Below are 15,834 nucleotides of genomic sequence, written 5' to 3' on the forward strand. Positions count from 1 at the left end.
TACTGTTAGAATCTCTAAATTGAATCAAGGTCCATTTCTAAACCTTGATTCACTTTAGCATCTGTGATATCGTGAAATACTAAAAGAAATCTAAATTTAGTCTTCATCCCTGTTTCCAGTACAGAGCTTCTAAAATACTTGGAATTTCCTAATCGCTGAGAGAGATCAAAGTGTCTTTTGTTATGTTAACAGAGTGACTTTTGGAATGCCCCTAGGTCACCTAGGGTTGGGTGCTGGTTGCCAGGGAAACCAACTCTGTGATTGCAGGGTTGAAATTTTCAGTCCCACCCCTCCACCTCTCGGGAGAGGGGGAGAAGCTGGAGGCTGAACTGATCACCAGTGGCCAATGATTTAATCAATCACGGCTATGGAATGAAGCCTCCATAAAAGCCCAAGAGGGCAGGGTTCAGAGAGCTTCCAGGTTGACGAACACTTGGAGACTGGGGGAGAGTGATGCTCCAGGACACAGCATGGAAGCTCCGAGCTCTTTCCCCATACCGTGCTCTACGCATCTCTTCCATCTGGCTGTTCCTGAGTTATAGCCTTTGTAATAATCCAGTGGTCTAGTAAATAAAATGTTCCTCTGAGTTCTGTGAGCTGTTCTAGTATATTAATCGAACTGGAGGAGGGAGCGTGGGAACCTCTGATTTATGACCAGTCAGTCAGAAGTACAGGTAACAACCTGAACTCGTAACTTCCATCTTAAGTCCAAGGAGGAGGTGGTGGGAACCTCCAATTTATAGCCAGTTGGTCAGAAGCACAGAGGACAACCTGGGCTTGTGACTGGCATCTGAAGTGTGTGTGTGGAGGGAGGGATGTCGGGGGAGTCTCGTAAGACTGAACCCTTAACCTGGGGAACCTGACGCTGTCTCTGGGTAGACAGTGTCATAATTGAGTTGAATGGTAGGACACTCAGCTGGTGTCCGAGAATTGCTTGCTGTGTGTGGGGGGAATCCCCTCCCCACATTGGAAATTTGGGTCTCAGAGCACTTAAAATAGTACCTCACAGAAGAAAATCTGAACAGTGTTCTATGTTATATCGGTGTTCTAATTCCTAGATGTTTTCTACAATTTACACAAACAACAGTGCTATTCTTAAGTAGCTTGCAATTTGTGTTTTGTCTCTATAATTAGACTACAGAATCTTCATCATACGAAAGTCTAATTTCCCTTGGAGAGTACCTCCCTCATTTCTTCACAAACAATAGGCTTATTACAGTTTTCTGAATAACTCAGCCCTCCAGTAAGTGCTGGTTAAAATAAAATATCATGTTTAGGAAGGATAGGCACAAGTAAATTTTTAGGTGTTTTTTTCTCTTAGATTTGTGCTTAGATTTGAGGCTGCAACCCTTTAAACTTACTGTGAGATTTATCATGGCCACCTATAGATGTTGATAATTTAAACATTACACAAAATCGGTTATCTCAGATGTGTACGTATGATAGAAACAACTGCAAAAGAGAGCTCCCTGTCTCAGGGATCGAGTGAAGGTGATTCTCCTCCCGATTGCAGACTCTTACAGGACAAGGACCAGATGTGAACCATCTTTGCTTTCTTCACAGTATCAAAAGAGTGCTCCCACCTAGCAGGCAGTCAATAAAAGACCGTGCAATTTCAGTATAATGTAGATCTCAACATCGGCACTATTAGCATTTTGGGCAGGATAATGCCAGTAGGTACCTCTCTCCAACTATGACAATAAAAATGTCTCCAGACATTGCCACATGTCCCCTGGTAGTCAAGGTCCCCCTCAGTGTAGAACCAGTGATAGAGACAAAGCGGTGCAAGTCTAGCATTCAGCCTGAATACTGACATTATCTTGTTTTTCAACTTTAGACAAAATAAATCACCTCTCTGAGCCTGAGTTTCCTTTTCTGTAAAGGGAAATGACTGGATTTACAACCTCATAATCTCTATGATTGATCTATTCAATCATCCAATATTTACTGGATGTAAATTAAATATCAGACACTATTCTAGGCACAAGGTATACAGTGATAAGCCCCTAAACTTTTCCCCTCTTAAGTTATCTGACTGACAAAGAAATACGAGTTCTGGATCATAGGAACAATCATCATCACCATCACGACTCTTCATTTTCTCTCCCCTTTCTCTCAGTGAGAGTCAAGGCACTTACTGTATTCCTTTCATGTGCACGGTGCTGATATCTTCTTTAATTCCACTATAATCCCAAATAATATATATTATCACCTTTTTTACACACAAGGGAACTGAGGTTCAGAGAGGTTAAATATTTGCTTAAAGTCAGATAGACTGTGCGCAGTATACATGGATTTTTTTTCCCACTACACTAGGCTCTCTTCGCCACACTGGCCAATATAAACACCATAAACTCCAAGGCAATTCAAGAATTACATAACCAGGAATTTACCAGGAATGCCTCAGCACATTAAAGTAACATTTCCAATTATAAATATATGTGTTGAGAGTCGAAAAGCTAAGGGAAAGGAGTAACACACTGCCAAAACCTGCCCCTCGGATAGGTACTTCCCTTTAATGCAAAAACAGCTCAGTTCTCATGCATCTTACTTTTTTCAATATACTTGAGAAAAACCTGTCTAATAGGACTCGTCCTTGTCCTTTATTACTGTTTCTCCCTTTCACAGCTATGACATGAAAACTCAGTCTACACTTACTTCCACTTCCTGGCTTCCTCATTCCTCCACCCTCTGCATTCTGGTTTCCACTAAATACGTTCTCAATAAAGTCACAGAGGACCATGTTCTTGCCAAATGTTGTAAATACATTTTGTTCCTAACCTTTTCAGTAGTATTCTCTCCTTTTTGAAACTCTATTCTCCCTTGCTTGGCGTTCGTGACTCAGCCTATTCGATTTTCCAGTTCCTTCTCTGACTTCTCAGGCTCCCCGTCTTTGGTCCACCTTTAAAAGATGATCTTTAAAAGATCATCCGTGCTGATGAGGGACCACCTCTATTTCTTCAGCCCTAGCCAATCCCCAAACTTCTGGAAGCTGTGAGACCTGTGGTTATTAGAAGTTTATCCTTCATTCCTATTACTAATTAGATCAAATCCAAACCTTTCATTCAAAATCTTCAAGCAAAGGGGCTGGCCCAGTGGCATAGTGGCTAAGTTTGCACGTTCCACTTTGGCAGCCCGGGGTTCATGGGTTCGGATCCCTGGTATGGACTTATTTGCTGTTCATCAAGCCATGCTGTGGTGGCATCCCACATATAAAGCAGAGGAAGACTAGCATAGATGTTAGCTCAGGGCAAATCTTCCTCAAGCAAAAAGAAAAAGATTGGCAACAGATGTTACCTCGGGGCCAATCTTCCTCACCAAAAAAAAAAAAAAAAAAAAAAAACCTCAAGCAAAGAGATCTGTCACTCAGTAATTCCTTTGAGAATCCTTTTCCTTGAGTTGACTGCCCTTTTTACATGATCTACAGATGATCTGGACATTCCATGTCCCTGTCTGCCTCCTTGGCAACTTCTGCAAGGATTGTGCTCTTATTTCTTTGCCAACCCATGTCCATTACTTTCTTTGAGAACCAAGGGAAAGTTCTCCCCAAGCAAGAGTTCTCTTTGCCTAATCTCACACTGACCTACCTCTACCTGCACAGTTCATCAGCCCCACGTGACCTTGCCTGTTGGTCATCCTCTGGTTGTTTACTGATGCTGTCTTCTGAACTAGAAGGTCAATTCTTTGAGGACCAAGACTGACTGTTCTGCTTCCTTCTCTACTGTGCTGCGCATTATCAGGCCCTTAGGAAACATATGTTAAAGATGGTGTGAAATCTTAAAGATGATGTTTGCTATTTTTATAAATTCCAAAAATAATGATTCCCAACTCTTTGTGTTTTCAACAACACAATATGTGTTCTTATTTTTTGAGTAGTATCTAGATATTAAAGAGAAAACTGAAAAAGTAAAATAAAAGCCATGGAGCCTTTCCTCTCCTATGAATAAGGGTATGTTACAATAAAACAAATAATGCTAGGAAGTTATAACTCAAAATATTGGGAACTCCCTACCCTCTCGAAATGACATGAATAACGCTTTGAATTAAAGAACTGAGCACTTTAAAAAAGCAAATGATAAAGGATAATCATTGTTTTTTAACTGCTATGGGAGGCTAGTTACCACCTGTTGAGGAATTGGAATTAGAAATCAATTTTTTTACTTTTTTTTTTTTTTTTGAGGAAAATCATCCCTGAGCTAACACCTGCCAATCCTCCTCTTTTTGCTGAGGAAGACTGGCCCTGAGCTAACATCCGTGCCCATCTTCCTCTACTTTATATGTGGGACGCCTACCACAGCATGGCTTGATTAGCGGTGCCATGTCCGCACCTGGGACCCGAACTGGCAAACCGCAGGCTGCCAAAGCCGAACCGTGAGCACTTAACAGCCGCACCATGGGGCTGGCCCCAGGAAATCAATTTCTTATCAAGTGATAGTGATTACAATCACTGTGATTTTGCCACACCTCCAGACACTTTCACATCAGTAAGACAAGCATCCTCAGACGTGACTGTGCCAGGATCTTGTCTGAACTTAGCTGACACATGAAATATAAAACCCTGACTTCCGGATGTCAGTATTTTGAGGCTATGACTTCCTTTCTGACCTTAGAATACTACACAGAAGCACCCATTCTGTTATACGAGCTAAAATCAGTAGAAAACACACTCCTAACTTTCAATTTTCAGATATATATTTAATGCTTAATTCTCTTTCTCTCACTTTGCCATAAAAAAGATATCTAAATTATTAAAGGTCAAAGAAAAGATCCTCCAAAGACACCACACTCTTTAATGGACAAAATAGCACCTGGCATTTGAAGTCGTGTTCTCTAGAGATCGAACGCAAACACAGTCTTTCGGATTCTTTTCAAGGAATGAACTGCTTTCTGTTTTTCAATTTTTAATGAATTCATTTATGCATTGAGATCTTGGATCATCATTAAAGTTAACAAACAATTTAATTCTTAATAATCTAAGCATTTCAAGGTATCAAATGATACAAGTTTTAATTACAGAAATTAACAAGGAAAACTAATAATGTGCAAATCATGTCAGTTTTCTACAGAACATCAGTAGCAAAAACAGCCACTGACTGAAAAATGAATTCAGGAAAAGAGCCACTAACATAAGATCCAAGAGAACTTGAATTCTTATTTCTTATTTTTTATAGAACATCTAGTAGGTTTTTCTAATTCTTATTTTAGACAAGATTCTCTACTTTACTGCTTATTTTTGGTTCAAAGGGTTACTTTTCAAAAAAGTTACTTCAAAGCATTTATGGTGTGAACAGCTCATAAACTGCAAAGGTGTATTTCATCTAGTTGACCAGAATCATAAATAATGTCAGATATTGATCAAAGTAAGAACAACCCCTATTTATCATATACTAAAATGAATCATGCCAGCATCACTTACTGGATGCTTACCATGAGGCACACATTATGCCAAGCACTTTACCTCATTTAATTCTCTTTGTGTATAAATATTGTGATTATCCCCATTCAGGGGAGGAAACTGGAGCTCACAGAGATTAATTTGCCCAAATATGGCTCCAAATGCCTCTCAGATAAAAATCTCGAAATCTCCTTCTTCCCATCCTCTAAGCTTATAGAAACCTGAATAGCTCCTTCATATTCCTTCATTCATTCAAAAAATATTCATCAAACACTTTCTAAATAGCAGGCACTGTCTTGGATGCTGAGGACACAGAGGAGATGTGAAAAGACAAAAAACAAAAACCCTGCCTTCAGAGAGCGCACATTCTGACAGAGAAAGACAACAGAATAAAATGTACAATAAGTCAGATAGGGGCGAGTACTATGAAGAAAATCATCGCAGATTAATAGGATGGAGAGGGTAATGGGGCTGGGTGCTAGTTTAGACAGGGTCATTATGTTTACAGAAACTTCCCGTTTCCCACAGCTCTTTCTCATCAATTCTCCGTCCCCACTTCCTTACCTTCCCTCAAATCCAAAACCAAAACTTAGATAAGTAATACTAAAAATTCTAAGACCAAATTCTCGTTTGGAATCCCAGAAGAAACTCCAAATTGAAAAACAGAAACAGTTGAGGAGAGTAGAATGAACGGATATTCTCATAAATCTAAAAACAAGTATTTTCAAAATTATTTTTAAATCAGATAACCAAACTTTAATTAAATCATGTCTAAAACTTAATGCTGTTACTTCTACTCATTCTTTATATCTATATTATTGTCAACATGCTTTTAGTGGAGGAATAAAATACCTTTATGTGTTTACCATTTTTATTGACAGCTTTAGGACCATTCAGTCCTAAACCTAAACCTAAACCTCAGGACAAAAACCTTTTCCTTTCCAGTGGTTTGAACAATAAAAACACCCCCACCAGTGAACGAGTGGACACTGAAGATAAACCCGAAACTCTCTAGGCTCTACCACATGGATGAACTGATCATGTCCCCAGTGCAGACATTCTGAAGGGTGAAGCTAAAAAGAAAATTTCAGGACTAATCACATATATATGCAAGTCAGTTACCCGATAACTGACCTTAGAGTAAACCAACCACCAGCATTCTGTTTTTACTGTTGTTTTCATTTTTAAGACAAAGACTATTTTAAGGCTTTCATTAATATTTACATTTTAAGAATAATTTATATGCAAACCCAGAACAAGATAGGCAATAATCAAATTTGTGCAATAACTGTTCCTACAAATACAACATCTTTTGGAGAACCCTGGCCTATTTCATTATTTCAGAATCAGAGATTTAATAACGCTGTATGCATTAATCTTACCTCTGCAGCTAAATAGTTCCCAGTTGCAAGATGTTTAAATCTGAACAAGCTGTTCCATTGTCCTGCACCCCCACGGCACGGGTCATGATGAACCACCTACAGACAAAAAGAGCAACAACAATAATGGCTAAAAGATATTTATGTTCCTGGCAAGCAAATGCCAACAGTTTACACAGAGTGCCCACTTGTTAATGCTAACTTGTCAAATCTAATATATGTTTTCATGAGAGGACAATGTGGCAGAACAACAAAATTCCCCAGAAATGAGCAAGAGACGTAACAGTTATCTCACTGTGCACTCATGATGCCCATGCCTCATATTTGTAAATACAGCCTTGCTCCAAAAGATGCTTCCCAGGCCAAAACTAGGAATACTGTGAATTACTGGAAACTAGGAATTCCTCCCTCTTTGTTATTCAAACATTCATTCAACAGATTGCATGAAGAGCCTACTATGTGCCAGGTACTCTTCTAGGCAATAGGGACACAGCAAGGAATAAGATTAGAACTTTCAATAAATAAGATTTGGCAGGCCGGCCCCACAGCCTAGTGGTTAAGTTCGGCGTGCTCCACTTCAGCACCCTGGGTTCAGTTCTGGGGCATGGACCTACACCACTCACTGGCAGCCATGCTGTGGTGGCGACCCACATACAAAATAGAGAAAGATTGGCAATGGATGTTAGCTCAGGACGAATCTTCCTCAGCGAAAAAAAAAAAAAGTGAAGAAGATTTGGCAAGTGCCAGGAGGAAATAAACAGAGCACATGACTGAGTAACTTGGGAAGGCTACTTTAGAAATGGTGATGAGCATGGGTCACTCTGAGGAGAGGACACGTGAGCTGAAATGTGGAGAATAAGGAGACAGTCATGCAGAGAGACTGGAAGAGATCACTCTGGGCAGAGAGAACACAAATACCCAGGCTTGAAGATCTGGACTAACAATTCGTGGCCCCGTCCACGTGTGCTTTTTACTAACACTATGTTCTTTGATACCTTTCCTTGGAACTGGCCTCGCCCCAGATGCTGAGCCACTGGGCTCACTGAGAATGAAAGCAGAAGCTCTGACACAGCTGGTTACAACAGGTGGCCTGGTGTAGTAGCTCAGGTTTTACAGTCTGAAGAGGACTGTGTTTGAGTCCCAGCTCCACTGATTACTATGGTACAATCACAGCAAACAATTTAGCATCTCCAAGCCTGTTTCTTCATGCACAAAATGGGTTTGATTCACAAGATTGCTGTGAAGATTAAATATCACAAGGCATATCAGAGTGCTAGAAGAACTTTTCATTATTCTCCCTCAACAGGTTACCTTCTTTTTTGTTAATATTGACCACCCTTGGACTCCCGCCCAGGCTCAAATTCTGTGTGCTAATATATACAACTTTCTAATGCACTTACTAGACTCCAGCTTCTACGTCTTCCCCTACTCCAATAGTTCAAATAAGAGAATAACTACGAAAATACATCAACGTGGATGAAGTCTTACAGAAAGGCTCCCTCTGTGACGAAAACCTGCCTATCCTAAAAGGCTCAGTTCTCAAATCAAACTTCTTCACAAATCCTTTACTAATCACACCAGCTACGGTGATCTTGTTTGAACTCTTAGTCCTTGGGGAAGATACAGACACCTTTGAGAATCTGATAAAATCTATTGGTTGTCTCACATGCACACATACACGTTTTGCATACAATTGCTAGAGGTTAACAAATAACTTGAAGGTCACCATAGATCCTAGACTAAGAACTCCTATCCTGCACACTAACAGGTCTAGTAATGGTAGTATAGCTCCCTAGGGGACAATTTGGAGAGATGGAGACTGTTTTCATTTTTCACAATGATTTTAGAGGGATGCAATTGGCATTAATGGGTAGTGGCCAAGATATTATATATCCTGCAATTCACAGGAGCATCCAGCACATGCTAGAGATTGTGTACGGCATTCAGGACCATCCCCACCATTCTAAGTGCTCCCCTGCACCACAGGGGCTGGAGGGTTCTAGAGACATTCCATTAGAAGAGAAAGTAGAAGAGAGGCTCCTCTTTTGGCTCCAGTAAAGGGGGTGGAAGCTGCCTAGTGCTGGCTCCTACAGGGTAGGGAGGACGAGGACTCCCGAAGCACAGGAGGAGAGCCCTGAGGGCTCAGAGAAGAGGCAGTAGTGGCTGCCGGCACAACTAGATCTTCAAATAAGACAGTGCTCCCCACTCTAGTTTCACTCATGCAGTCTTTCCAACAACGATGAAACCGAATTTCCTCTATTAAATACCTCTTTGCTTGAAACATTGATGTTCAGGCTTCCTGACTGATACAGAACACAATAGAGAAATGTCCCACAGCCTACCTCTTCCAACTCTCCAACAGAAATAGACCTACCACAAATATGAATTGCTAACACTTTAATATATAATCATACTAAAAAGTTTTTACATCAAGTTATATGAAAAGTCCAATAATTTAAGAGCAATTCACTACAGAGAGGGAAGCTTAAATGAATTCAAGACATTATCTCAAAATTATTGAATAATTTATTCACTCTCTCCATTCTGACAGCTCAATGGGTTATAACATTTCCAACTACGCATTTTGTTGGAATGGGTTTCAGTGCAGTGGTACAATTACAGCAAAAGTTATAAAACTAATAATAAATAGATAAGAGAGAAGATTCAAAAGTCCTTTTAACAGACTTAGAGCCAAACATCAAAGAGGCAGAGACACATGAAATGCAGGGAACTCGCTGTATAGAGAAGTCACTGTACGACTTTTTCATCACTATATTCCATTAATAAAGTTTTTAAATAATATCTTGCATTATTGCTATCCCTATATTTCTAAATTTTTGGAGCACCATGTTAAGAAATCTACGGTGACTCAACATCACTAATCACAGATGGAAATGCAAATCAAAATTACACTTAGATACCATCTTACACCCATTAGAATGGCTATAATCACCAAGACAAAAAACAACAAATGTTGGAGAGGATATGGAGAAAAGGGAACCCTCATCCACTGCTAGTGGGAATGCAAACTGGTACAGCCAATATGGAAAACAGTATGGAGATTTCTCAAAAAGTTAAAAATAGAAATACCATATGACCCAGCTATCTCAATACTGGGTATTTACCCAAAGAGCTGGAAATCAACAATTCAGAGACTTATGCACCCCTATGTTCATTGCAGCATTATTCACAAAGGCCAAGACATGGAAGCAATCCAAGTGCCCATCAGCAGATGATTGGATAAAGAAGATGTGGTATATTTATACAATCGAATACTACTCAGCCACAAAAAAGACAAAATCGTCCCATTCACAACCACACGGACGAACCTTGAGGGCATCAGGTTAAGCAAAATAAGCCAGACAGAGAAAGACAAACACCACATGATTTCACTCATATGTGGAATATAAACAAACTTATGGACAAAGAGAATAAATTAGTGGTTACTGGGGGAAGGGGAATGGAGGGTGGGCACAAGGGGTGAAGGGGTATACTTATATGGTATATGACAAACAATAATGTACAACTGAAATCTCACTATGTTATAAGCTATTATGACCACAATAAAAAAAAATTAATGAGAAAAGAAAAAAAAGAAATCTATGGTGTAAAAAACATTTTAATTATGTATTTATTTTCAGGTTGCCTGTTATCTTTCAGTCCTACCCTAGGATTAGCTGTGAGGCAGACTTCTGGAAAGAATGTCATGTAGCTTTGGTGGTGGTTGTTTTCCCAAGGGTTTCTCAATTCCCTGTCACCTCCTGTAGGACATGGTCTCCAAACACTCTGAAGAATATGGTCTCGTCTGAATGCTAGGGACTGAAAGGATGCCTCAACATGTAGTGGGGTCTCAAGATAGAAAATATGTTTTTTGTACTATTTCATCTCTATCCTAAACCATGTCATGACTCAGAGAATTATTTTGATGTTACACTTATAATTAAGGCTCAGCTCATTTGCATAAACATCATACTTCCTCATTTTCTCTGTTTCAACAGTCTAACTTGCCTCGTTATCCCAAATTCAATTATGGTTACTTCCCTCTTCTTTTTAAATCACGTACAAATAAGTCTGTTCCGTTATTACTTCCTCTAACACTAGTTACTCAAGGGCCCACATTTACCTCTTCTCTTTCATTTTTCCTGTACTTGCATAGAATGTCTTCTGAGCTCTTCTTCTACCACTTCTTCAAATCCAAATGTATTCATCAAAGAGAGGTATAAACATTTTATCTTGTAGTTATTTATGTTTTGAAATACATGTTATTTTATTATAAACTTTTCCTTTTATTCATTTTTTTGAGGAAGATTAGCCCTAAGCTAACATCTGCTACCAATCCTCCTCTTTTTGCTGAGGAAGACTGGCCCTGGGCTAACATCCATGCCCACCTTCCTCCACTTTATATGTGGGACGCCTACCACAGCATGGCTTGCCAAGCGGTGCCATGTCTGCATCCAGGATCCAAACCAGCAAACCCTGGGCCACTGAAGCAGAACATGCACACTTCACCACTATGCCACCAGGCCAGCCCCTTATTTCTTCTTTATATTAGAATTTGGGCATTTTATTAATTTTTACTCATGAGAATATATAAATAATATTATCCATCAATTTCATTTTAAGATATTGAAGGAAGTGTCTCAAAATATGTGCTGTAAAAGGAGAGAGATGGGTTTAAAATGGTTGAGAACCACTGCAATAAGCCTGGATGTCCATTAAACCAAGATAGAATTAATCAGATGTGGCTTGTTGATAGGTGATCATGTTTATCTTGTATTGAAGATACATGTGTATCACTGTATTGAAAGGTCCTTTAAAGAAAAACACATACTTTTCTTAATTACTCTACCATTTGGCACATTTAAGAAATACTTTTTAAAGGATGAATGAATGCTTAACTATGTGTCTCCTCATTCCAATAGAAATGGCATCCCCAGAAGAAATAAATGTTCTTTCAGTGACTATGTAATTCTGGTATCTGTCTTTACTTAAAGTGAATCATTCTACTCCATCTTAACTCCAGTGCCATTTGAGACACATGGCCTTCAGTCCGATCAGTCTTGACAACATTTCACAACGGGCTTTTTAAAAACAAAATCATATATATGCCCTTATTAAGCTAGAGAGAGAGAGGCCCAAGAGAAGATAGGTTAAGAAAGTAGTAATATTTCAAATTGGCCAGAGCAAAGAAGAGGTACAAGTTGGTTGACAAAAATTATTGCTTTATGGGTCTATCATAAATGATGCCTATAACAATAAAACAATCAGCCTAGTGAATCTCGTCTTTTTGATATGTATATTTATCAAAAGCCAAAAAATATTTACATACCTCTATTTCCCAGAGTGCCTTAGAACTAGTAGCAGAAGTGGCTGATTGACGCAAGGTTGTACGAAGGAAAATGTGCTGTTTCTTCTCGTATTCGTCACAAGTCAGAAACTTCTCTTGCTCAGCATGAAACAGTCTAACAACGTCACCCTATAAAAACACGTCAAGAAAAATGCATTTCCAACAGAAGTCTGAATAAATAGACATAAGAAGCAGGTGTCTCTGGTTTTGACACTCTGGGCCCTTCTGCTAGCTACTTGGCTTTTAATGATTATTTATACATTTCCAAATATGGGGGGGAAACACAATACAACACTCATAGTACTAAGGTTTATAGTCACATTCTAAACTATGAATACACTTGCTTTGCATCTAGAAGTCCAGAAAGACTTCAGGTCTTCCAATAAACTTTCTGTGTAGCACATACTTACTCCTTTCAGTACATCTTCTCGGTAGGAACTGTATTTCATGAATAAAGTGATTTTCCAGCTAGTGTTGCAATTAACAGCATTCACCTATTAATGAAGAAATGTTACGTTATAAGACTGCAGATTCCATTTTATACCAGAAATTATTACGTCAACTAGTAAAAAGAGAAAAAAGACAACTTTGGACAATGAAGTATGTACCTCAATGCAAATATCTTCAAAAGACCATCCAGAAATAGCAACAGCTACTCATTAGCCACACGTACCTTAGGAATATTAATTAGCATAACTGGCTTTACGCTCATGAAAACAAGGAAAGAAACTAATATGACATTTTTTTTCTCTCTCTCATGAGAAAAATCAACAAATTCATTTCCCTTCCTCCCGAACTTACCTCTTTACACCCTGGATTATCAAGAAGCTCTATGTTGCTGGCATGTAGTGGCTGTCCTGCATTCACGGGCATCAAAACAACTTTATCTCCTACAACAATCTAGGAATCAGAAATAAGTTACAGTTGAGACACTGCATGGATCTTTGGTGCTATATTTGAAGCTAAAAATAACTGCCCAGAAGTCCTTGTTATTGACCTAACACCTCCATACAAATTTTAGTTGTTTTCTCTTTGAGGTAAAATATCTTCTGATAAATGATCACATAATCATGTCCCATAGTGCCTATCAGTCTGGATTCATAAAGCTAGTGTAGATCCTTTTCCTGTTAGCCTCCCATTTCAGTTAGAGCTTTCTTAACATCGATGAACAGGTCATTATGCCTCCACACGAGGTCTTATACCATGAGCACAGCAGATAGAGTAAATGCATCTACCACAAAAAACCAATCTGCCTAAATGTTAGAACCACTTCAACTGCAAGCAGAAAATGTTATACATTTGCATTATCTCTGGAATTAAAAACAAGTCCGTTAAATTTGATCTTTCCCATAAGCCCAGAAATTTATTAAACATTCCAACATCATCTGGATTCAGGAAATGAAGAATTAGGTATGACCTTGTAGAAATATGTTTATTGTTTGGGCCTTGAGCATCTGCTTCACTTTTATCTTAAACATCCAAAACTATTATTGCTTCTTAAGCCTATGCATTTTTTTTTTTAGATTAGCCCTGAGCTAACATCTGTTGTCAATCTTTTTTTTTTTCTTCTTTTTCTTCTCCCCAAAGCCCCCCAGTACAGAGCTGCATATTCTAGTTGCAGGTCCTTCTGGTTCTTCTATGTGGGACACCACCTCAGCATGGCCTGATGAGCAGCGCAAGGTCAGTGCCCAGGATCCAAACCAGTGAAACCCCAGGCTGCTGAAGCAGAGCGCATAAACTTAACCACTAGCGCACGGGGCTGGCCCCTGGTCATTTTTAAATAAAATTTTTTTAATTAAAAATTTTTTAAATTGGTTATGGGAAAAGTGCTGTAGAGAAATTAAGCCTAAGTTGATTTTTCATTTATGCTATCATTAACAATGTCCAATTTATCTTTAAGTATTTTTACTCATAACTCAAATTGTGGGGAAATGAAGTTATGCTTTCTTAATGATAATAATGAACAGTTTAATTTTAGAGTTATTAAAGTTATTTTTGTTGTTAAATTCTGTTAGAAGGCATTACTGGAGAAGCTATACTCTCATTTATGGAATTGTTCACTATCTCAGAAATGAAAACCAACTCTCTCATTGCATATTTCTTTCCAACTGAATATTAGAATAGATTAGTTTGACAGATAACTGAAAAACAAATTAGGACTCAGACAATAAGAATAAATAAAACTTCTTCTCCCTGTATCTTATGTTCTTATTATGTTCTATAATTTCAAATTTTCAATATAAATTAACCTTTTATGGATTATATACAGGAGTCTACATTTACATATGGGGTACTGTTGTCACAAACTATATCTGGAGATTCAAATATGATAGAGAAGGCGCACGCTCACTATTTGAGCAAAGGAAGGTTGTTTTTTGGTTTGCAGAAATAACTTCTATTGTTTACAAGACTGGTCTCTATTCATCACCTGCCTTTCAAGTCCATAATCAGCCAGATGCTGCGACTCATAAAGACCCATCATAGAAGCTCTCTATGTACAGATAAGGAAAGATCATCACGAAACAGTCTTAAGTGAGAGGATGGGGGCAGAGCTATATTTGTGCAAAAAAGGGAGGGAGGAAGTAAGAGTATACGCATAAGAAATCCTTCCAGTGGTTAACTGTGCAAGAAGGGGCAGGAATTGGGGAGATGGAAAAGAGGATAGAAGGGAGATTTTTCACAATATATCTTTATACTGTTTTCTATCTTTGAACCATGAATTGGTATTTGAAAAGATTAAGTATAAACAAAAACATATAAAAGTCAACATGACATAAACAAATTTCCAACATCCCCCTCCGAAAAAAATAAACAAGATACTTGTTATTGCACATGAAACCAAGGCAGCTCCAAGTCTCAGAGCCATGTAGCAGTCTGAGTAGTCGCCCATACTATGCATACTGGGACTTACTACCACATTCTGCCAGTGCTACATCTGGTCTTCCAATTTCTTAAGGAAAAATTGGATTTGGTTGACTATCTGTATCATATAAACATTAGCCAATAAGTTGCTAAATATAATGATATATTTTAGCTATGTCCTTCCAATTAAAAGAATACTTCTGGTTGTACCTATATCCACTGTTTTAAGTCTTACTACTTTACTATAGTTGTCTTAAGCTTTGAGTCAGTCCATAGGCTATATTTACTTCAAAACACCACTTGTAACATCTTATATTTTTAAGAGACCAGCCATAGAACCAAAATGTTCCAAACTCCAAGGGTTCATAAGAACCCTATTCACAAGGAGAATCTAATATTAATTCACTAATTTCCAGATCCTCGGTCTTGTTCTTGACAATGGTTACTTTGACTAAGCAAGCTGAAAGAAACTTGCAAATGAAATAGACAAGACGCCAATCAAAAGAAATAAAAAGAACGGTAAGAAGTACCAAGAAGAATACAAAAGTGTGTAAGAAATAGTTCCTATTCTCAGGGAATTCACACTGAATTACACAAACTTGGCAAATATGGAAGATGGTAATATTCTCAGAAGGGTGCATCATGGGGCCTGACCCACTGACAGGGTCAGATGCCTTCTGAGAAGCTGTATATGTAATATAGAACTTGAGGGTGAAATCATTTTCTGCCATATTACACTCACCCTAGTGCACAAACATCTTTAAAAAAATTTCCAATTCCAAAATCACTTTTGTTGATTCTATGTAACAGCCATATAAGATTCAAGCTGGGATTGTACCGAAAATGAAGAG

The 15,834-nt window shown here is 38.5% G+C and overlaps 1 protein-coding gene across 3 annotated transcripts in view; it reads right to left on the minus strand.

Moving 5' to 3' along the window:
• Positions 1-15,834, minus strand: part of ITPR2 (inositol 1,4,5-trisphosphate receptor type 2) — a 465,227-nt gene that overhangs the window by 356,792 nt on the left and 92,601 nt on the right. For all 3 annotated transcript variants that reach the window (XM_070494990.1, XM_070494989.1, XM_070494991.1), the window contains 4 exons: positions 12,923-13,021; positions 12,532-12,615; positions 12,104-12,250; positions 6,778-6,873 (listed from right to left, as the gene is read on the minus strand). In XM_070494990.1, coding sequence (XP_070351091.1) covers positions 6,778-6,873; positions 12,104-12,250; positions 12,532-12,615; positions 12,923-13,021 — 426 coding nt within the window. The remainder of the gene's footprint in view (positions 1-6,777; positions 6,874-12,103; positions 12,251-12,531; positions 12,616-12,922; positions 13,022-15,834) is intronic.

The sequence above is a fragment of the Equus asinus genome, chromosome 22 (assembly GCF_041296235.1).
Source record: "Equus asinus isolate D_3611 breed Donkey chromosome 22, EquAss-T2T_v2, whole genome shotgun sequence".
Taxonomy (NCBI): domain Eukaryota; kingdom Metazoa; phylum Chordata; class Mammalia; order Perissodactyla; family Equidae; genus Equus; species Equus asinus.